General features: G+C 41.1%; 1 protein-coding gene across 1 annotated transcript; it reads left to right on the top strand.

Annotated features, from left to right (window-relative positions):
• Positions 1-4: 4 nt before the first annotated feature.
• Positions 5-23,744, top strand: LOC148899207 (clustered mitochondria protein homolog). The gene is made up of 30 exons (XM_088994283.1): positions 5-21; positions 113-243; positions 992-1,121; positions 3,567-3,676; positions 5,132-5,303; positions 12,186-12,323; positions 12,424-12,578; positions 12,660-12,814; positions 12,897-13,013; positions 14,082-14,214; positions 14,305-14,397; positions 14,465-14,631; positions 14,740-14,919; positions 16,574-17,005; positions 17,093-17,166; positions 17,246-17,350; positions 17,433-17,533; positions 17,674-17,826; positions 17,915-17,977; positions 18,067-18,299; positions 18,394-18,478; positions 19,033-19,186; positions 19,269-19,408; positions 20,028-20,108; positions 21,692-21,817; positions 21,895-22,004; positions 22,087-22,180; positions 22,253-22,378; positions 22,455-22,528; positions 22,643-23,744. Exons 3-30 carry the CDS (start codon positions 1,067-1,069, stop codon positions 23,190-23,192), a joined length of 4,176 nt encoding a protein of 1,391 aa, XP_088850409.1. The 5' UTR covers positions 5-21; positions 113-243; positions 992-1,066; the 3' UTR covers positions 23,193-23,744.
• The last annotated feature ends 469 nt before the right edge of the window (positions 23,745-24,213 follow it).

Below are 24,213 nucleotides of genomic sequence, written 5' to 3'. Positions count from 1 at the left end.
ATAAGAGTTTGGATATTATAAGTAATATATTCGCTTCTAATAACTATAAATATATAAATAGTCATCGATTTATATTGTGTTTATTGTTGATGTTGGTCTTATTATATTTTAGGATTGAGTGAATTTGGAAACTTGCAGTTCAAATAATGTAATGCTGACATTTACGAGGAATATTAAAGGCGCCATTCCATCACCCAAACCTATACGCCTACGTGACGAGTGTAAATGTTTTCGGAATCCACGGTGAGTACCTGTACTTTAAACGATGTTTACATTCAATGGTTTTATAAAAGTCTTCATTTATTTTATGCAGCTCTTGCCTACATTATTAGCATATTTTGGTATAGAATGAACTTAATGTGTTACATGCGTGACTTCTCTTGCCTTGAGAGGTTTTGCTTGTGGAATCCGAGTCCAAGACACAACGACATTTGTCCGTCTTTCACGGTGTTTATTTGTAAATGAATATCTCTGTAACCTGTGAGTAACCACATCACAAGGAAACAGATGCATCCATTTGTGGGGGAAAAGGCAACAATTTAAGTATTACGTTAAGTACGTAGTTTCATTTCAATATGACTCCACTTAGTCATACCTGTCACCTAATGTAGGCAATAAGTATTTTAAATTGATTGTTTCGTGGGCTAACAGAGGCCGGACCACTTCCAATCAAAATGTGCACTTAATTTCCACAATTCCTCCAGGGGGTGAAACATGCCATGGTAGGAAAGTGAGCACAGATAGAATGCATAGACACACCCAGACTTGCTAACAAAAAAAAAGTGTGGGAGACACGCAGAGTAGACTGTGGAGCAACAAGAGGGTGGGGCTTTTTTTCTTTTTCTTTTTTTTATACACAGTGTGAACAGATAAGTTGAGTTTGCAGAACAGAAGAGGCAGGAGTCACAGCCCTACCAGTCATTTACTTTCATTCTGCTGGGTTTACAAGTCGTCCAACAGCACATTTTCAGGAAATCTCATTGCATTTCAGCTTGAGGCAAGACTGCCGCAGTTTTCAGCATAGTGAAGCCAGTGTTCAAAAATAAAAAGGAATCAACACACAGACATGAAGGACAAAGTGAGGAGAGGAGCAGCGGGAAGAACTCAAGCCAAAACCAGTGGTGAGAAATGCAAACATGCTTGTGTCTTTTCCTTTTCCTTTCCTTTCCTTCCCTTCTTTTTCTTTGGTGCCTCCCTGTTGGAGAGTGAAAGGGGGTGGGACATTCAACATGCTACTGCCGCTCTGAGTATACAGTATCTGCCTTTTGGTATTCAAAAGGCAAATACTCACAGCGAAAAAAGACCCTGATGTGCAGGAATAAAGAAGTCTTCATTCTTGCACAATGTTCTTACCGTTGCCACTCCCCTTGGACAGGATGGAGTAGTTACAGTTGAATGTGTACTGGCCTGTCTGCAGGTGAAAGTGCCCTAAGGCCTTTCTACACTTGAAAATGTATGGGCGCAATGTTCAACAGCAAAGTGATAATATGTGAACCCCCTAGTGGATAAGCATTAAACACATTTAGTTAGGGGCATAAAAATTAACTTGTCAACCGTAAATGTTTCGGCAGTAGTAAGTCACCTCCAGTGGAGAAGAGGTTGATGGCTGAGTTCCAGAAAAGGGGAGGGAACTTCCTCCAACCAATTGTGAAGAGAGAAACTGTTCTCTGGGTGCTTTCCAATGGTGGACTCCCACGCTGACAGCGAGGGTTTTATTGTAGAACTGCCACATTCCTCCTAAATGAGTGTGTGCAGTACTTAGTAAAGGTGTAGTAGATTGCACATGCACACATGCATGCTTTGCTGCAAGGCTAACGCTGTATTAGTTTGTGTTTCAGCACTTTGCAGTCTCCACATGCCACTGCTGGGTGTGGTTGTCCCTTCAACCCAAGTTGACATGAAGGCTGATAGGCAAATTCAACAGGTTTACTCACATTGTAGGTTATGCGTGTCAGGTCCTGCTCTCTCTCCCTGTGTGTGTTGGGGGTAAATGTATGAGTTTGCAAAGACACACCTTTTTTACATTTGCCTGAATTCACTTTCACCCTCCAATGGGCTTGCTTTTTCTCCCTCTTTGTGCAAGTAACATGAGTCATGTTTACTATTCATTCATTATTTTTCAACGACTTTAGACTGGTGGACACCAAACTTTTTACACCAAATCATAGCTTAAAAATATACCTGACTGTCCATCTACAACCAAAAACCAACATAGGTACAGTAGCGTAACGATTTTCCTGAACTCTGTGCTTTTGTATTGAAAAGTAAAAACAAAAAAGGTTCTGGAATTCATCATATTAACTAATTCACTGCCATTCCCAAATTTGTTTGGGTCTTGTTTTTTTTTCTTGTGGGGGTGCATTTCAAGCTTTGGTCAGACCTCTGGCAATGTTTTTACCTCTCACAAGGGGCACATTTACCTTTTGTACAGCCGCCCCCCCCCCCCCCCCCACTTTCAATGCAGATAACTCTACAACCAATTAAGCTCAAAATAATATTTTTTTTCTGATTAAAGGAAAGACTCTAAGGTTTCTTACGCTGCATTGAATGTTTATGTAGTCCTAAAACTCAATATTCTGTGGGTCCTGCAACTTGAATGAAAATGACAAAAACCCTGGCACTGGAGTGGACACATACAATATTTGCACATCGTCTTGGAGTGAATGAGTTCAAATAAATTTCACAAAAGTTGAACTTAAATTGTACCATAGTGTTTAAGATCAAACAATTAAAAAATATGAAATATAAAGGTAATGAACTTAAAAGTTAAATACATTGGAATTGTGTTTAAAGAGATACTGTCGAGGAAAAATCGAGTGCACTATTTGGCTGTTAACAGCTGAGGCACTATTTTTATATGTGAGGAAAAACAATAAGATGAGGATGAGCTATATTTACAAAGCTCTCCAGGCTTACACAGCACTGGGATTGAAACGGAGCCCCAGATCATGACAAGAGATTTTGGCATACCATTTAACTCATTCACTGCCATTCACAAATTTATTCAGGAATTGCAAATACGACGTAGAGCGCCATTCCCGAATTTGTTTGGCTTTTGTTTTTTCTTGTTTGGGTGCCGATAAAGCGCTTGCCATAGCCTTTGGCAATATTTTTTTCCTTTCCACAAGGGGGCAGCATTTCCCTTTGTTCCATTTTAGCACTTTTTCCAGCTTCAGCTGTTGTTAAAGCGCTATATCAACCAATATGTATGTATTGCATTGTATTTTGGATAGCCGCCCTCATTTCAAGCTCATATAACTCCAGACCAATATAATTTAGGAATTAAATTGTTTTTCCTGATGGATAAAGATAGTCTAAGGTTTCTTACGCTGCATTGAATGTTTATATAGTCCTAAAACGTAATATTCTGTGGGTCCTGCAATTTGAGTGACAATGACAAAAACCCTGGCACTGGAGTGGACACATTTTTACGTCTGGCAGTGAATGAGTTAATGAAGAAGTTCCTCAATTCGTTAATTTTGTTACCAGTTATTTATATCAAATGGGTAGCATAAACTGAACAGTATGAAGACAGATATGGCTTACTGGTCTCTGTGCCCAAACAGATGTGGTCAGTGTTTCTCATGGAAAAGATTCTCCTGCTGTCAAGCAAGAAGATACTTCCTTATTCCCAGTCAAGATCCAAGGAGCGGGAGTTGAGCCTTTTGAGTTTCAGGTACAAAGTAATATCTACAGTGTATTTTTTTAAATAGAATTGTCTTATTTTTTTTTTTTTTTTTGCATGAACAGGTAACATCTGACTTACGACCGAGTTCCGTTCCGACTAAATGGCCGTAAGTCAAAATGGTCGTAAGTCAAAATCCATTCAAAATGTTGAATTGAGCCTCAGAGGTTAAATGACTCGCAAATTCCCCCTCTGGTGCCATCACATGGTCGGTTGCTGTGCGAGAGTGAGATGCTGGCTGGCTGGCCAAAATTGTCGTACAGGTTGCCGGCCTGCTAGCGCGTTGCGGGGCCAGGCGTATAATTAACATTTTTAAAATAGGGTCTGGAGGTTGTGGTCGTAAGTATGGGTGGTTGTAAGTCGAGTTCGTCGTAAGTCGAGCTGGTTGTAAGTCAAATGTTACCTTTATTTAGTTTGTGTTACCCTGGCATAACATGACTTTCACACTTGTTTTACTCATTCGGTATCTAATCTCATTAGGTTCTGAAATCATACGTAATGGAGAAGAGTTTGGTTTTAGAATGATCGGCCTTGTCAGAGTGGTGTTCATTTAAAGGACAACCGACGTCTCCGGACAAGTTGTGTCCCTAATTTGTAAAATGGCTTCAAATCACTTCTACTGGGCGTATTTTACAAAGATTCCACCGCATATAGCTATATTTTACGTTTTAAGACTCGTGCTGGATATTCCGGAAGTATTGTTTTTGAGTTCGTGACGAGTCCGTACGTGACGTCACTGAAGGAACGCCCCTGACCGAAAAAAAGACACATTGTAGCAGTCCTTCCATCACATCACTGCTTGTTTGGTCTGAAAACTTCGTGTTGCACCAGAAAGAGCCAGAAGAGGGCGTCCAAGCTCCATGTAAGGAATTTATCAACCTGTGGAAACGGGCTGATTCATTCCTTACAACAGCTCGGTGGCCATTTTCTGCCTCTTTTTGGGTGAGACATTTCCCCCCAATGTTGCCTCAAAATGGCATGGAATAAATTCTTTAATCGATTGCAAACGTGGATGCTTTCCTCTTCAGAACTATTTGAATCAAATTCATAACTGGAGGTGTAACAAGAAAGCATATTCTCTGAATCTGAAGCCATTGTTTTGATTCTCAAGCAATGCAAGACGTCTTGGCTTGACGTCACGAACCGGGGGTGGGACTTTCTGAAAATGCCCAATTCGCAGCTCATCTTTTTTTTGCAGATTTTGGACACTTTAAGTCATTTTTATTGGTGTTTTGCATTTGAATAAAAATATCATACTGCGTGTTTTGGGTATTTTAGATGCTATGAAACATTTTTCTGGTGTCAGTTAGGAAATAAAAAAGTGACGTCGGTTGTCCTTTAAGAAAAATACAACAAACATTAAATTAACATATAGGAGAAGTATTGTGTGTCGGTTTGTCTGGTCAGTGTGTGACTATTCATTTCTGGTTTATTTTGTGTGTGAAGATTTATGGATTTTGGCGGGTTCAAGATGCCTTAACGACTTTGCTCTCAAGAGATGAGGTCGCTCCGCGCACCAACCTGTCACTGGCCTTTGCTGGTGTACCCCTTGACCCTCTGGCAGGATTCCAAAACGTCAAGGGACTTAAACCTGGAGCCATTCTGCGTCTGGTTGAGGGTACAGCACCTTTTTGCTGTCATTACTTTTGATTGAACAGAATTTATTTACTGCAAATATATTGATTTATGTGAATCTACGGGGTTTTTTCTGCAATCAAATGGAATGTCTTGTATCATGATTTAATCGGGGATTTGTCAGCAGTCATTGGATACCAAGTAGACTTTTAAAATGCAAAGCATTTCTGCTTCTTTTCCCTTCAGGGGTCGGCACAGCGAATCAATGTCCTCCATCTATGCGCATCCTCTTCTCTCATGTCTTCATGTCCTCTTTGACAACATCCATAAACCTCCTCTTCGGTCTTCCTTTCGGTCTCCTGCCTGGCAGTTCAAGGCTCAGCATCCTTCTCCCGATATAGTAACTCTCTCTCCTGTGGACATGTCCAAACCATCTCAGTCTGGCCTCTATGAATTTCTCTCCAAAGCCTCTAATTTGAGTTGTCCCTCAAATGTACTCATTCCTGATCCTATCCAACCTGGTCACTCCCAAAGAAAACCTCAACATCTTCAGCTTTGCTACCTCCAGCTCTCCTTCCTGTCTTTTCTTCAGTGGCACCGTCTCCAGTCCAAACATCATGGCTGGTCTCACCACTGTTTTATACACTTTTCCTTTCATTCCAGCTGAAAGCCTTCTATCACACATCACACCTGACATTTTTCTCCAGGCGCTGCAGCCTGCTTGGACATGCTTCTTCACCTCTTTTCCACTCTCTCCATTACTCTGGACAGTTGACCCCAAGTACTTAAAATCCTCCACCTTCTTTATCTCTTCTTCCTGTAGCATCACTCTTGCACTTGGATCCCTCTCATTCACACACATTTATTCCGTCTTGCTGCGACTGATCTTCATTCCTCTCCTTTTCAGAGCATATCTCCACATCTCTAGTTTCTCCGCCACCTGCTCCCCGGTCTCGCTACAGATCACAGTGTCATCTGCAAACATCATGGTCCAAGGAGATTCTTGTCTAACATGATCTGTCAGCCTGTCCATCACCATAGCAAATAAGAAGGGGCTCAGAGCTGACCCCTGGTGGAGTCCCACCTCCACCTTGAATTCCTCCACCACAGCAGCAGCACACCTCACAACTGTCTTACATTCATGATACATGTCTTGCACCGCTCTGACATACTTTTCCGTCACTCCAGACTTCCTCATGCAATGCCACAGCTCTTCTCTGGGCACCCCGTCATACGCCTTCTCCAGATCTACAAAGACACAATGCAATTCCTTCTGACCGTCTCTGTACCTCTCTATCAGCATTCTTAAAGCAAACACTGCATCTGTCGTACTCTTTTTTTGGCATGAAGCCATAGTGCTGCTCACAAATGTTCACTTCTGCTCTTAGTCCAGCTTCAACTACTCTTTCCCATAGTTTCATTGTATGGCTCATCAACTTTATTCCTCTGTAGTTAGTAACTCTGCACATCTCCGTTGTTCTTAAAAATGGGCACGAGTACACTTTGTCTCCATTCTTCAGGCATCTGTTCACAATCTAAGATCTTGTTGAATAACCCAGTCAGGAACACCACCGCCACCTCTCCAAAGCACTTCCATACCTCGATTGGTAAATCATCAGGCCCGAGTGACTTTCCCCCCTTCATCTTCTTCAGCGCCCTCCTCACTTCATCCTTGCTTATGTTTGCTACGTCTTGGTCCACAACAGTCACGTCTTCTACTCTTTGTTCCTTCTCATTTTCCTCATTCATCAATTCTTCAAAGTACTCTTTCCATCTTGCTATTACACTACTGGTACCTGTTAATACATTGCCACCTCTATCCTTAATCACCCTAACCTGCTGCAAGTCCTTACCATCTTTGTCTCTCTGATTCGCCAGCCTGTAAAGATCAGTCTCGCCTTCCTTGCTGTCCAGCCTAGCATACAAGTCATCATAAGCCTCTTGTTTGGCCTTTGCCACCTTTACTTGAACCGTGCGCTGCAGCTCCTTGTACTGCTGTCTACTCTCGTCCGTCCTCTCAGTGTCCCACTTCTTCTTTGCTAACCTCTTTCCCTGTATGTCTGTGTAAGCTCTCAGTCGTACAGGAGTGGTCCATCGATGAGAAGGTTTCTTCAGCCGTCATCTGTACAAAAGTGAAGGTTTCGGACGTTTCGCCTCCTATCCAAGAGGCTTCGTCAGCGAACTAAAGTCTGACTGGTCGTATCGGCCCCATTTATATATCCCTAATGTCCAGACCTGGTGGCGCCGGACACAGCTATGATAGGTCCCTACTCTCAGGTTGGGGGAGGCGCGGGACCCCCCCCTGTGGCCCCACTGATTGTTCCTACATTCCTGACTAACGATTGGCCTATTACACCCACTCCCCCCGGTATCACCTCCCTGTATACTGAGGAAACTTTGGCATCATACGATGTGACTTCTCTCTTTACATCTGTCCCAACCCCAGCAGCAGTCTCAGTGGTGAGGACGAGGCTGCTGGCGGATGTTTCTCTGCATGAAAGAACCAAACTGAAACCGGATCACATCTGCCAATTATTAGAAATCTGCCTTAATACTACGTATTTTCAATTTCGGGAAAAATTTTATAAACAAATCCATGGTTGTGCTATGGGCTCACCAGTTTCACCCATAGTGGCTAATCTTTACATGGAAGAGATGGAGAAACAGGCCCTCACATCCTTCCCAGGGACAAAACCTAGACACTGGTTTAGATATGTGGACGATACTTTTGTCATAATTAAGAAACAAGAAATTCAATCCTTCACAGATCATCTCAACTCTGTAGACTTCAACATTAAATTTACTCGTGAGGACATTCAAGAGAACCAACTAGCCTTCTTGGATTGTAAAGTAATTATAAAAGAGGACAGAGCGCTAAAAACAGAAGTCTTTAGGAAGGCTACGCACACTGACCAATACTTACTTTTTGACTCTAACCACCCTTTACAACATAAACTAGGAGTTATCAGAACCCTCCAGCATAGGGCTAAACTAATACCAACTAGCACTGAAGGTAGAGAAAAGGAGTCAAAACATATCAGGAGAGCACTCACTAACTGTGGGTACCCTCAGTGGTCATTCAACAAATGTCAGAAAGAAAGAATAGCGAACGAAACCAATAATTCTCAAGATTCTAAAAGGAGAGGAGTAGCAGTACCGTACATTGCAGGAGTTTCTGAAAAATTACAAAGAGTCCTTTGGCAACATAAAATTCCTACTTATTTCAAACCGATAAACACGTTAAGGCAAAAATTAGTGCATCCAAAAGATAGGCTACCAAATGAAAAACAAAGTAATGTAGTTTATTCCATACATTGTAAGTATGAAAATTGTAAAGAGCAGTACATTGGGGAGACTCAACAAATTCTCAAAAAAAGACTTTATCAACATCGCAGGGATAATACTAGTGGGCCTCAATCGGCAGTACATTTGCACCTAAAAGCTACTAACCACTCATTTGACGACAATGAGGTTAAAATCTTAGCGAAAGAACATAGATGGTTTGAAAGGGGGGTAAAAGAGGCGATTCTTATAAAACAACAAAATCCTTCATTAAACCGGTCTGGTGGTGTGAGGTTCAATTTGGATCGTTCATACAATAGCCTGCTCAGGCAAAACAGGTTAGGCAACTTTCGCAATGCTGATGAGGGTCGTTATGCTGATGAGGTGATACCGGGGGGAGTGGGTGTAATAGGCCAATCGTTAGTCAGGAATGTAGGAACAATCAGTGGGGCCACAGGGGGGGGTCCCGCGCCTCCCCCAACCTGAGAGTAGGGACCTATCATAGCTGTGTCCGGCGCCACCAGGTCTGGACATTAGGGATATATAAATGGGGCCGATACGACCAGTCAGACTTTAGTTCGCTGACGAAGCCTCTTGGATAGGAGGCGAAACGTCCGAAACCTTCACTTTTGTACAGATGACGGCTGAAGAAACCTTCTCATCGATGGACCACTCCTGTACGACTGAGAGCTTACACAGACGTATTGCTGCCAACTTTGGGAGAGACATCCTTCTGCTGGTACGTAACTTAGAAAAGGCCTCCTTTAAATTAGCTGATTTAAAGAACCACCTCAGATTCAATCTTAGATGTAGACAGAGCCGGTTAATTCCTAAATGCTTGAAGCAAGCACCCCTGGAACCCGGATACTTAGCCGATAAAATGCAACAAAATTATACCAGGAAAATTCTAAATTTGCGAATTAGGAGACTTAACATAGAGATAAAAAACAAACAGTCAGAAATAGAAACTTATTATCAGCGATTAAAAACTAATCTTACCCACAAAATCTATCAGGAAGTGTGTGAATTTACTAAATCCGGTTATATGAGGCACCACAGCAAAACCAAAGAGAGACAAAAGGGTAAATTTCAAAAATTACTTTTACTGAAACAATCTCAGCTACTGGTAAACACGCGTAAAATTAGGTATGAACAGTTTGCAAGGGAGAATTGGATCAAAAATTTGTCAGACAGAGATCTCTCAGAGACAGAAAAGGCGGTACTTACCAAAGGTTTAAATTTCTCAGTGACTCCTAAAACTATACCTACAATAGATTATATCACAGCTACTGAATCGGCTATTAAAAATAACAAACTTTCGTATGCAGAGGCAGATGATCTACGCATTAAAATATCAGCTCTTCTCAGTAGTGCCAAACTTCCTCCGTCCAACATAACATTAGAAGAGAGAAAGGCGTTAACTACTCTACAAAAAGACAAAAATATTACTATTTTGCCAGCAGACAAGGGCAGATGCACAGTGCTGCTCAACACATTGGATTATGAAGACAAAATAAATAGGTTAATCAGTGATTCTAACACGTATGAGCAACTAAAAAGGGACCCTTCCAATAGATACAAGAAAGAAATGATTGACTGTCTCCAAAAGCTAGAGAAAGGAAAACATATAGACAAACAGATGTATTTTAGATTATACCCGGAGAGGCCACGCCATGTATCTATGGCCTGCCAAAAATACATAAAGAAGGGTTCCCCCTCCGACCCATTGTTTGTAGCATTGACTCCTCTACATACAATGTAGCCAAATATTTAAAAACTATTTTAGCTCCGTTGGTTGGTAACACGGAATACCACGTAGAGAACACCACAGGGTTTGTAGAGAGGATCAAAGACCTCATATTGGAACCTGAGGAAACTTTGGCATCATACGATGTGACTTCTCTCTTTACATCTGTCCCAACCCCAGCAGCAGTCTCAGTGGTGAGGACGAGGCTGCTGGCGGATGTTTCTCTGCATGAAAGAACCAAACTGAAACCGGATCACATCTGCCAATTATTAGAAATCTGCCTTAATACTACGTATTTTCAATTTCGGGAAAAATTTTATAAACAAATCCATGGTTGTGCTATGGGCTCACCAGTTTCACCCATAGTGGCTAATCTTTACATGGAAGAGATGGAGAAACAGGCCCTCACATCCTTCCCAGGGACAAAACCTAGACACTGGTTTAGATATGTGGACGATACTTTTGTCATAATTAAGAAACAAGAAATTCAATCCTTCACAGATCATCTCAACTCTGTAGACTTCAACATTAAATTTACTCGTGAGGACATTCAAGAGAACCAACTAGCCTTCTTGGATTGTAAAGTAATTATAAAAGAGGACAGAGCGCTAAAAACAGAAGTCTTTAGGAAGGCTACGCACACTGACCAATACTTACTTTTTGACTCTAACCACCCTTTACAACATAAACTAGGAGTTATCAGAACCCTCCAGCATAGGGCTAAACTAATACCAACTAGCACTGAAGGTAGAGAAAAGGAGTCAAAACATATCAGGAGAGCACTCACTAACTGTGGGTACCCTCAGTGGTCATTCAACAAATGTCAGAAAGAAAGAATAGCGAACGAAACCAATAATTCTCAAGATTCTAAAAGGAGAGGAGTAGCAGTACCGTACTGCAGGAGTTTCTGAAAAATTACAAAGAGTCCTTTGGCAACATAAAATTCCTACTTATTTCAAACCGATAAACACGTTAAGGCTGCATCCAAAAGATAGGCTACCAAATGAAAAACAAAGTAATGTAGTTTATTCCATACATTGTAAGTATGAAAATTGTAAAGAGCAGTACATTGGGGAGACTCAACAAATTCTCAAAAAAAGACTTTATCAACATCGCAGGGATAATACTAGTGGGCCTCAATCGGCAGTACATTTGCACCTAAAAGCTACTAAACCACTAATTTGCAGTCACGGTTTTCCTTTAGGGGTACACTGTCAGAAATAAATATGCAATAGCTTATATGACCTATCATAGCTGTGTCCGGCGCCACCAGGTCTGGACATTAGGGATATATAAATGGGGCCGATACGACCAGTCAGACTTTAGTTCGCTGACGAAGCCTCTTGGATAGGAGGCGAAACGTCCGAAACCTTCACTTTTGTACAGATGACGGCTGAAGAAACCTTCTCATCGATCTTTCCCTGTATACACTCCTGCACCTCCCCATTCCACCACCAATTCTCCTTATCTACCCTTCTTCCACTTGATACACCAAGTACTTTCCGACCTGTGTCTCTGATTATGTTCGCTGTAGTTTGCCAGTCACCTGGAAGGACCTCTTGCCCACCCAGTGCTTGCCTTACCTTCTTCCTAAATGTCATGCAACACTCTTCCTTTTTCAACTTCCACCATTTTGTCCTCACTTCAGCCTTTGGGTTCTTCATCTCCCTCACTGCCAGCATCATCCTACACACCACCAACCTATGCTGTCTGGCTACACTCTCACCAACCACTAATTTGCAGTCACGGTTTTCCTTTAGGGGTACACTGTCAGAAATAAATATGCAATAGCTTATATGATTTTGATTTGCTCACAAACAAATGTTTACTCCACTGTACTTTACAGATCAGTTTCATGAAGGTTAATGTGACTTTTCCACTAACTGTACCATCCAGAACCGTTCACTGCCCGCTCAGCAAGGCAACATTTGGCTCAGGTCCTTGAAATTTTGAGAGCATCTGGACCTCAGGATGCCCTGAGAGAAGGACGTTCACCGAGCTTACTGGAAACACTTACGCATGCACAAACATCAGGTAGCCATACACACTTCACTGTGTATTCATTTCAGAAGGTCATTGCGGGAATAACATCAACCCTAAAATAGTATTTATATAATATTTATTGCTGCTTCAGAAACAAACATTCCAACTGCAAAGAGCCTGAAACGCTCTGCAAGCAACCCCAAACCAGAAGCAGCCAACAATGATTGCACACCCCCTGAGTACCTCCTACCTGGTTCCTCCGACCGTCCACTGATGGCCCTCCTACCACATAGCTCCCAGCCACAGGTTGGTGATGTACCGATACATTAAATTTAATGGCACCATTTTATATTTAACTCATAACCTGCTGAATTTTGCTGTCATTAGGTCCCAAGCTCCCTTAGAGACTTGTCTCTTAGCTCTTGGGACCCTCCTCCAGGACACAGGAAACTGCAAGGAGACTTTCTGTACATTACTGTGGTGACGACAGAGGGACAAAGGTGTGACGTCACATCATGTCCGAAAGGTTTCTTTGTTAACAGGTAACAATTTCACATTATTTTCAGTTCTATGGTGTAATTATCTAAGATCACATAAATTAACTCTTGTCTTAATTCATCTCAGATCTACACCAGAAGCATTTGATCCACGCCCTTCCCAATCATCACCAGTTTGCCACTGCTTCACTGACCTGCTCTGTCACATTAGCCCCGCCTTCAAACTCGCTTTTACTAAAAACAGGTAAAACTACAAGTGTGTGAAATAGAAAAACACCCAACATTTGTATTTTCATAAAAACTGCAGTGGTGAATAGCAGGTTCTGAAATCAGCAGCAAGACAGAGGCACCACAGAATAACATTAGCTTTTTTTATTTGACAAAAGACACAAACATACAGTTTTTTGCAGGGCTCCAGATCCTAACAGCCACTTAACTCATTCACTGCCATTCAGGAATTTATTCGTGAATTGAAAATATGACATAGAGCTCCATTTCCGAATTTGTTCGGGTTTTGTTTTTTCTTGTTAGGGTGCCAATAAAGCGCTGGCCATGGCCTCTGGGAATGTTTTTCCTTTCCAAAAGGGGACGGCATTTCCCTTTTTTCCTTATCGTTTTGTTCCAGCTTTAGCTGTTGTTAAAGCCATATACAAACCAATATGTATGTATGTATTGCATTTTATTTTGAACAGCCACACTCATTTCAAGCTCATATAACTCCAGACCCATGTAATTTAGGAATTAACTTGTTTTTTCTGATGAAAGAAGCGAGTCTAAGGTTTCTTGTGCTGCATTGAATATTTATGTAGTCCTAAATATATTTATTTATTCATTTATAATAATACATTTTATTTGTAAGTCACAGGATCAATTGTCTGTAGGTGAGCAGCAGCAGCCACACGCCCCAGCGTTCACTCAACCCTTAATAACTCAAATAAGTAAAACGATAGCTAGTTATTAGATAGCCAACCAACTAGCTCGAGCCCCGTTCTTATTTACTTGTTTACTTATTTCTGTATTTATTCTTTTATTTATTTGTTTATTCCTTTAGTTATTTGTTATTTATTTATTTATTTATTTATTTATTTATTTATTTATTTATTTGTGTGTGTTGTTTGTTTATTTTTTATCAAGGGAATGATTTCAATGTCACTTAAGGTACAAAGAGAAGAAATGCTATAACCAACCGACAAGATCTTGTGGTTTTTTTTGTACTTGAGAAACCAAATCCATGTTAACCGACAAAGTAAAATTTTGCTCGTCAAAATATTATTATCTGTGTATTTTGAGAGTCCTTTCTGGTTTCTTTAAGGCACCACACATCTCAAGTAGACATGACGCCTACTCCATATCAAACCCTTTGCTGGCTCGGCCCCCCTTGTGCAACCCGCACCCACAGAAACACCTTCAGTAGGCTAGGGGTAGATGATCAACCAGCGAACCAGGTTCTTTACAACATGTTTAAATTCTGAATAGTATTCTGAATAGTATTCCAAGGCAAGTCATCCTGAGTCCGGCATCCATCTCTTTTACAGGCTCCAGATTGGAATGAGGAGCTGCAAGCTGCCAAAGATCGTCCACAAGCAAGTCTGGAGGAGAGATTGCAAAGAGAGCGAGCTCTCCTGCAGGTAACCTAAATACACAAATTCAGACGCAATTATTGTTCGGATTTACACATTACCATCCTTTTCTCAGGTAAACAGTGCATTTGTGAGGACTGTGTCCCAGGGGGCCGAGACTGTCATTGAAGGTTTTGCTGAGCCAGTCAATGGTAACCCAGAGGATCCAGCTTTCCTTTTTGGTGGACTGTTCATGAGCCAGGGGGCAGCTAGCATGGTGTTTGGTGGGGAGAGGGGCCGCAGGTCAGGACATGATACAAGTGACAATGTCCTGTGTAAAAGCCATTAACTGTTGTATTTCAATGGGCTTTGCTCCTCATAGATGATTTGATTCACATTATGCAATTGCAGGGCTTCTCAGAGACTGGAACTGAAAGGAGTGCAGCTCTACACTGATCTTCCGGGCCTGCATGGGTTGCACACTCTACCTACAGCCATTGTAGACTACAGAGGAGTGCGCCTGTCAGCCCAAGGTTTAGCTCCTGGCTTGGAAGGCACAGAGCAGGAGGATGGAACCGCTCCTGTCTCACGGTATGTGATTTTCATTCTGTTTCTATGGACATCACCCCTTTCAATATGAATCAATATCTTTCGTTCATTCTGTCCAGTAGGTTTTATTTATTGTTGTTTATTTCTGTGCAATTTACTAACTAAAGTTCTTTATAAATTATCTTAATTCAACTCATTTGAAGCAGTAGCAATTGGGTGTCCTGCATCTCGGTCAAATTGAAGTATTATAGGTGGTATATTGCTGGAATATCAAATCAGGCTTTCTGCATGGCCTATCCAGACTATGCATTTATAATCAATTTAAAGTCACCATGGAAAACCCCGTTCAATGGGTTTAGTTGCTCACGGCTCAGGTCCTAATTATAAATATAACCATCTTGAATGCTCTCCCGCAACACATCCGCAACTGTATCGACTTCCAATCCTTCAAACCAGCACTAAAAACTCACCTTCTGCAATGATTTCAAAACATTTTAGTCTCTTTTACCCATGCTTGCATTTAGATCTATTTTGATGTCAATTATGTATGCTTGTCTTCAGGCGTACATTTTATTTTGCATTTTAAGCTCTTGTAAAGCGTGTTACAGTGTGATGAAATGCACTTTAAAATTAAATGTATGACTATTTATTATTATTATCCTTAAAGGACAACTGACACTACTTTTTTTGTTTCCTAACTGACATCAGAAAAACGTTTTATAGCATCTAAAATACCCAAAACACGCATGCTGATATTTTTAGTCAAATGTAAAACACCAATAAAAATGACTTAAAGTGACCAAAAACTACTTCAAATTGAACCCGGAAGTGGTCAGTTTCAGAAGGTCCAGCCTCCTTGTTCGTGATGTTACGCCAAGACGTCTTGCCTTGCTCTGGAATCAAAACAATGGCTTCAGATTCAGAGAAGATGCTTTCTTGTTACTCATCCAGTTATGAATATGATTCAAAACGTTCTGAAGAGGAAAGCATAAATGTTTGCAATCGATTGAAGACAGTGATGTTCATGGCTGGTGAGGCACTAACGTCATCACAGTCAGATTTACAAACATATGAACTCCACAGAGTAGCTTATTCACCATTTGATTGGCAATTGACGTGTTTTGTTTCAAATGTCATGTCAGCATCCTTTATATACTGTATACAAACTGTAGCATAGAAAAAATGAATTTAAAAAACGTTATTATCGTGTTACCTTTACTTATAAATGAAGTCCAAGTTTCTCTGTCGCAATGGAGATCACTGGCAGTGAAGAAAGTCGTCCTTGATGAGTCCTGTTTCGACTGTTTGTGTTCAGTCTTTTGTGCTGAGAATGACCACTCCACTGAGGCTGTAGTAGCTGGAACAGTGAGCATGAGCTGGAGCAACTTTGTTGCTTCAGGAATAGTTTCAATGAGATCCATCCATCCATCCATTTTCCGCTCAATAGAAGTCATTTGAAGCGATTTTACAAATTATGGACACAACTTGTCCGGTGGTGTCGGTTGTCCTTTAATGGAAAAGCCGAAAGGAAAAGAAGAAAGAAGAATATTATTATACTTAATTGTGCTAATAGGGTCTTATTATGGACTAAACATTCCATTCCATTATCGATCGCAGTACTGAAAGTTTTAAAGCCTTGGTAAAGGTCTCCGATTCAATTTACTTTAATGGATAAATCTAATTTTCCTTGGTGCAGGGGGTTGCTCTACGGAGTAAATGCTGGATTGCAGGAGTCTCCCCATCGCAGACGCATCCTGGAACTCCTGGCTCACTCCGCTAAAGCTCTTTCTCTCCAGAGACATGTTGTCTTATCACCCAATGGACAACGGGTACCACTGTTTACATCGGTGGATGCACAAGGACTACTTGGAGCTGACGGTCGGTTCTATATATTGGATGTGTTTCGGACTTTCCCAGCCGATGCCAACTATTGGCCAGAAGGCAACGGTGAGAATATATGTGGAGAAGAGATGCAGAAAGACAGCTGCAAAGGAGCTCAGGAGAAGTCGCTTAGTGTAAATGAAGTCTGGCCACTGAATTATCAGAAAGACTTTGGCCTTCCCAAGAGTTTTCCACACAGCCTGTGTAGGCTGAGGCCAGAGTTGATGCAGCTCTTCATCCAGTACAAGTGAGTTATCTTGAATTATATGGAGGCTATTTTTCTTTTTTTTTCTTTTTTTTTTTGGATTAAAGTTGTGTATGGGTCATATTTTAGACACGCCCAGTTCACACAGCTTGTCAAGGAGAAATTGGATAAAAATGGAGGCTTTGAAGAATGTGCCACAGCTTGTAAGAAGTCACATTGATTAAAATAAAAACGCGTAGTCAGTGGAAACTTGACAATTTACACACAGAATTGTCTTTGCAGGTGACTCTCGAGCCACTGATGCAGTACGGGCTGCTTGTAAGGAAGTGGGCTCCTTGAGTGAAATCATCTTTGAAATGCGATTTTGCCCCAATGTCTTCTCTTCAGGTACCAAGTCAAAACTGGAATATATCGATAAAAGCAATCAATTTTGCCTCAGCATCATAGTTTTTTTGTTCTGTGTACTCAGGAGTATCATTCCCCAACAATGAAAGTGAGTCAGTACAAATGCATGAAAAGTTACTACGAGAAGCTGCGGCTTTCATGATCACTCATCAGATACCAGCCTTTGTATGTACATCCATTCATTATGTGTAAAGCTCCCATAATGTGTAAAGCTCCATGGTTGGATAGGCACAGTCTATCTGCTTCAAATAAAACAAATTAATATATATGCATAATATTATATTATAATAATTGCATATTTGCAGGTGGAGTTTTGTCTACAAAGCAATGAGACCCCAATGGATGGCGCTTCTCTAAAGGCAGCACTACACGAGAAGGGCGTCAACCTACGCTATCTGGGCCATGTGATCAAAACCATCAACCGGTCAAAACATAAGGAGCGCCTAAGGCATTTAATGGTATGTTTAGCAAACACAATTCAGTTAGACTTTATAAAGTAAATGCTTTCCAAAACCTATTTGCTGAAATTCCTTATGCTTTCACCAGAGAACAGTCACGAGTGAAATATTAATGCGCTCAACAAGAAGAGTCTTCAACAGTTTCCTTCAGGTACTTTTAATTGCTTTGAATTACTCTGTTATATACTGTATTCACGTGCATCAAGAAATAGCTGCGATTTTAAACTTAAATCGTTGCAGGGGGTGGATATGCCTTGTCTTGCTACAGCTGTCAGTCACTTCCTGTGCTGCCTGTTGGTTCCTCACTTCACATCCACCGCAGTGGGAGAGGAAACAAAAAAGAAGTCAAGGCGACGTGGCAGAGGACCTGGAGCCTCTGAGAGTACACCCTGGAGCACGCTCACTGCGAGCGAGCTGTGGAACCAGGTCTGCCAGGATGCTGTTGAAACATACAGCCTCTCTGACAGTCTTGGGTAAAAGGCATTTTTTTTGTTTGTTCTGGCAGAGTTTGTCATGCAAAAGGCCTGTTGTTAATGTTACAACAACTGCTATTTTTCTTTTTGACAGTTCTGGCCTGAACCAACTGGTTGAACGCTGCAAGCTTCAAAAGATCTCCCTGCTAAGAGAGTTCTGTTTAAAGACTGGAGTACAGGTATGTATAAGAAAAAAACAAAAGACCACTGTTGTAAAAAAAAATCATCTGTTTGGAAATTTCTTAGATTGATAACTGGCACATCAAAACAACCATAGTTGTCAGATGTGACTGTGCAACTTAAAAAAATCCAATAGGATCACATGCGAATGCTGGGAGATGCACTTATCATTGACAAAATTAACATGAAAGAAGTATTTATATTACTTCAACATGATGGATAATGCCAATTATGCGCAAATACGTATATCTGTTGGTGGCAGTTGAGGGTCCCATAGAATGATGTGAAAGCAATTTATGTTCTTGTTAGTGCCAGCATTGCAATGCAATGGTCCTTAGCTTAGATTTACACTAAAATGCAACGGGCTTTTTCTTGAGCCATGATGGCCCTCACCGTTTTATAAAGTTAGGATGGATAAAAATCAGAAAATACTTTTTTTATTAAATCGGCTAATAAACTGCCAAAAGCACCGCCAAAGCACAACCTGTCATAATTTTGATCAACACAGAATTCAGCTGTTTGTTCATTGATGTTTATTCTGTTTTGCCACCAGCTGAGATTACGGGACTACTCATTCGACAGCCACAACAAAGCTCCCATTGGACCAGACGACATTATCAACATCTTCCCTGTTGTCAAACACATTCAGATGCCCACTACAGATGCCTCAAAGGCATTTCGTGCTGCACAGGCCTGTTTTGAGAAAGGTGGGACAGTCCACCTGAACTTTGGTTTTTGTTTACAGTCTCGAACGTTTAACTGCAAAGTTCATGTTGTTCCCAACAACAGGCCTGTTGGAATCAGCCCATGAAAAACTAAAAGATGCTGCGTATTTGTATGGTAGAGTGTGTGACGATCTCCATCCTGAGGCATGTTATTGCCACAGCATGCTGGCCAAGTTAGCATTTCTGCAGGGCAAAACTGCTGAGGTAAGTTGCAACTTTTGTCATTGTCCACTATAAAATGCCATTCTTAAACAATCACAGCACCATAACAAAAATGTTGCAAGTTTTGAGACCACGTGGCTGGCACGCTGACTACCCAAGTAGTCAGCGGGAGTTGTTGCTTGTCAAGTAAAAGCTCATTTTTCTAAACTGCAGTCTCAAGAGGCATTTAAAAGAATTTAGCTGTATATCCAACTGGTCTCATAACCGCATACCGTGTGTAAGCAAAAGAACAACTCGACCTTCACACTGAACATCTTTAACTGTGGGTGGATTGCCTCGCTGGTATTGCCATGGGGGTTATGGAATGGGGAGTGTATGCTAAAGACAAATAGTAAGTGCATTTTACTGATGGAATTTTGAATGCATGAAGGTCCTGTGATGGGATTTTATGGACCATTGTGCTATTTCACTACACCTTATCATCACCAAATGTAATTGTTTTTCCCATTAATTCACAACTTAACATAATTTATTGTGTATAACAGTGTGAGTACCCAAATTAAAATTCGATCACCACATAACTACAATACAGTATCAGCACTTGATTTAGCGGTAACATTTTCTGGAGAATTGTTCTTAAACACCTTTCTTTGTTCCAAAGGCGCGCAGTGTCCAATTGAGAGCAGTGGTCATCAGTGAAAGGGTGCTCGGGTTTGACCACCCCATTACTATCCATCAATATGTAAGTGGAAGAAAAACGTCCTTTTTCATCCGTTATGATATTTGTTAAATAACCAAATCAAATCATCTGGTGTATTTGTACAGAGACATAGGGTGACAATGATTTTTGTCTTGATTTAAAGGACAACCGACGCTTCCGGACAAGTTGTGTCCATAATTTGTAAAATCACTTCATATGACTTCTACTGAGCGTATTTTACAAAGATTCCACCGCATATAGCTATATTTTATGTTTTAAGACTCACGCTGAATATTCCGGAAGTCTCGTTTTCGAGTTGATGACGATCCCCACGTAACGGCACGTTTGGAACGCCCCTGACCGAGAAAGCGACACACAATGCATTTTGCGGTACTCTGTTTGGTCTGAAAACTTCATGTTGATCCGTGTTGATGGCGAAATTAGAAGGAAAACACATAAATAACGCGATGGTGAATCGTTATGTGTTGCACCAAGACAATTACAAGTCTGTGAATAGATGTTCTGACATCTTAATGAATGATTCTTTTATATATTCTCCGTCTGTGAACAGCTTCCCGTACCTGACTATTTCCTGAGCGGCCACAAAACTAGCATATGTAGCTGAATTTGTAGAATTCATCCACTTCATAAAATTATTTTTGCTCTGATCAGCCTTCCGCGTCAGTTCCGAAACGGCTCTTTTTCTCTCATCTCCATCCGGATATTTTTGAGCAAAAGCTGTGTGTTTGTTCTGGAAATGTCTTGCGACATTTGACTTTTTGTTGTTTGCTAACTTCTCATGACATATTAAGCATACCATAAACCCGTCTCGTCAGCAGTTAAGGCGAACGAATCTGCCCACGTGTCATTAAACGTTCTGTTTTCTTCAGACACTTTTCTTAGATTTATCCATAGTTGGCCGACCTGGGGGTCAAAAAATTCAAGAAATCGTGCGCAATTTGGCGGCTGTGACTGGATATACGTCCACTGTCGATGGTTGTGACGTATATTATGAGCGACAAAAAAAAATGAATACGTTTTATTTTGTATTATTTATAATCACCATAATCTTCAAATTGAGAATTACATTTTAAACACGAACGAACTAAAATAATATACATTGAATTAAATACTCATTATTTATTTTCTAAAGCCGCAGGGAGCCGGAGCAGGGGGGTGAAAGAGCCACATGCGGCTCCGGAGCACCGGGTTGCCGATGTCTGGACTAAAAATATCAGCCTGCGTGTTTTGGGTATTTTAGATGCTATTAAACGGTTTTCTGATGTCAGTTAGGAAACAAAAAAAATGGTGTCGGTTGTCCTTTAAATGTCTGTTTCTCTCGGCTCATTTTTTTTTGCCGCGGGCCACGTTGTAGTTACATATTCCTTTCGGGTGTAGTTATGAACTTGTGGAAGTCATTAGAATGTTTAATCCCCTCCACATATTCCATATAGAGTGTACAACAATTAGTGAATAACTAGTTTTCAACATGGGACAATTTAAAAATTCGCACTTTAGCAAGCATCATGGAATTTCACAAGTTTGATTTGCTTTCGTGGGCCGAATAAAATGATGTGGCGGGCCAGATATGACCGCGGGCCTTGATTTCGACACCTGTGTTCTAGGCCCTATTGGCTGTATACGTCTGTGCTGGAGGGGAGACCAACCTGGCCCAGAAGTGCCTGCTCAGAGCACGTCTACTTCTGCTTACCATCCACGGAGAGGACCACCCATACATTGCCAGGCTCGATGTAGGTTATTTCAGAATATTGTGGTTATCCTGAACCTATCACTCTTCTAATTATTTATAAAAGTATTCTTCTTGCAGAGTTGTCTCGGCTTACTCTTAAAAGGGGACCAAGCTGGGAAATACTTAAAAAACGCCCTCAAACTCAATACATCCTTCTTCGGTCCAAAAAATCTGCACACTGCCCTCACGTAAAATAACCTATGCTGTAGCACATTGGTTGGTGTCATGTCCAAAACCTTCAACGATTTTTTCCCCCTCTTTCTTGTGCAGTCAGCATCTGGTGTCCCAATGGCTGTGCAGTAAAGGAGACTACCGAGCTGCTATGAATCACGAAAAGGAGGCCCTCGCCGCTTTTACATCCTTGGTGAGCATCATTCTCTTAGGTAACACAATTACAATGAATTGGATTGAATGGCACAGATTTTCTCTTCCGCAGTTTGATGAAGATCACCCTCAGACACGATGCAGTAAAGATTTTCTCTGCACAATCACAAAGCAGGCAGTGCAGGTAGAACGCTCCCTCAGACAGGCAGGAGCTAATGTCACGGAGCAAACAGTGGAGGTAGGAACCAACTTCTTTTCACATTTGAGGGGATAGTTTAATCACCTCTTTCTCCCTTTTATTACATTTTTTCCAGTGCCTAACTCCTACAAGTGAGACAGTTCTTGAGCAGATGGTTCTCGTCACTGGGATCAGGAACATTAGAGTCAGGTAAATGGCTATTGTCATGGAAAAGAAAAAGCTAATCTGCTTTAAAACAACAAAATCTCAGTATTCTGATAGCGAGCTGTCTTCAAATAAATTCAATAATTTCTGTTTTTATAGTGACAAGTTCCAGGAGTACAAGCAGAAACATAAGGAACTGAAGGCGGCCGTGGCAAAAGAGCTGGCAGCTAAAGCAGCTAATGAGCTATTTGAGGTTATGAACGGGCAAGAGGTGCTGGCTCAAGATGCTCAAGAAAAAGGAAGCAGCGAGAAAGTTCTGAAAAGAGAAAGCCTGTTTGTGGAGAAAATTACAGAGACTCAGCGAGTGGAAGAAACTTCAATCAACAGCGTCGGTGCAGCGAATGGGCACATGGTCGAGGAGAAATCAGAAGTGGACGGTGGCGAGGCAGAACCTGGACAAAGGGTGGTTTTGGATGCTGAAATCAAAATGGAGGATTGTGGTCAAGATGACTCAACTGCAACAAATGGGGTAGAAGCCACTGAGGAAATGCCGTGTGACCAACAAAATGTGACGAAGACAGATGAAGTTACTGGGAGCCCGAAGAGTCAAGGGACATGGGCAGATGTTGTCTCAAGCATGACCGCAGCTGGTGAATCAGGAAGCAATGGTGTGGAAAACATATCTGTAAACGGAACCGATTCAGTTTGAAAACATCAGACCAAGGAAATTAGAGTAGCAACCCACTGAAAGATAAACTGAGACGTGCTGAGCTTTACAATGTATGCATGCTGGGGTATGTTTGTATGCCTCAGCGCTACTTTTCTTTTAACAATAAACTTTTTACCATGGGGCTTTTTCCCTTTTCAACTGACTTGAATCTTTTTAGCATTCACATTTTTACCAAAAAAAAAAACATTGCTCAGGTAAATAGTTTGAAGATGGACAGTTACTCTGATGAACTTTGGGATTCAAATCTCTGCCAAGCTCTTCCACATACACGAAAGGCTTTCTCCTGATACTGCAGCTTCCTCCAGCATCACCAAAACATACATGTTAATTTATTCTTCTAAAGTGTCCATATATGAGAATGCTAATGCTAGTGTGTCCTTCAATTGGATGAATGGGTGGATTTAATTCACTCATTCACTGCCAGACGTGCAAAAATGTGGCCACTCCAGTGCCAGTGTTTTTGTCATTGTCACTTGAATCCCAGGACCCACAGAATATTGAGTTTTAGTACTACATAAACATTCAATACAGCCTCAGAAACCTTAGGCTCTTTTTTCACGAGTAAAGTGTTAATTCCTAAACTATATGGGTCTGAAGTTATATGAGCTTGAAATGAGGGCAGCTGTCCAAAACACAATGCAATACATGTACATACATGTTTTATAAAGCGCTTAAACCACAGCTGAAGCTGGAACAAAGCGCTAACATGGAAAAAAAGGGAAATGTTGCCCGCTTGTGAAAAAGAAAAAAACATTTTCAGAGGCCATGGCCAGCGCTTTATCGGCACCAAAGCATGAAAAAACAAAATCCAAACAAATTCGGGAATGGCACTCTGTCAAATTTTCAATTCCCGAATAAATTTGTGAATGGCAGTGAATGAGTTAAGTACAGTATACCTTTTTTTGTTTTAATACATACATGTATACATTTAAAATTCCTGTTGGATTGTATTCATCAAATTTATTATAACCACTTTCTACAAAACTAAACTGTCAAAAGA

The sequence above is a fragment of the Hippocampus bargibanti genome, linkage group LG04, assembly GCF_051943395.1.
Source record: "Hippocampus bargibanti isolate YZ-2025 linkage group LG04, ASM5194339v1, whole genome shotgun sequence".
Taxonomy (NCBI): domain Eukaryota; kingdom Metazoa; phylum Chordata; class Actinopteri; order Syngnathiformes; family Syngnathidae; genus Hippocampus; species Hippocampus bargibanti.
This window is presented reverse-complemented; position numbering and strand designations above follow the sequence as displayed.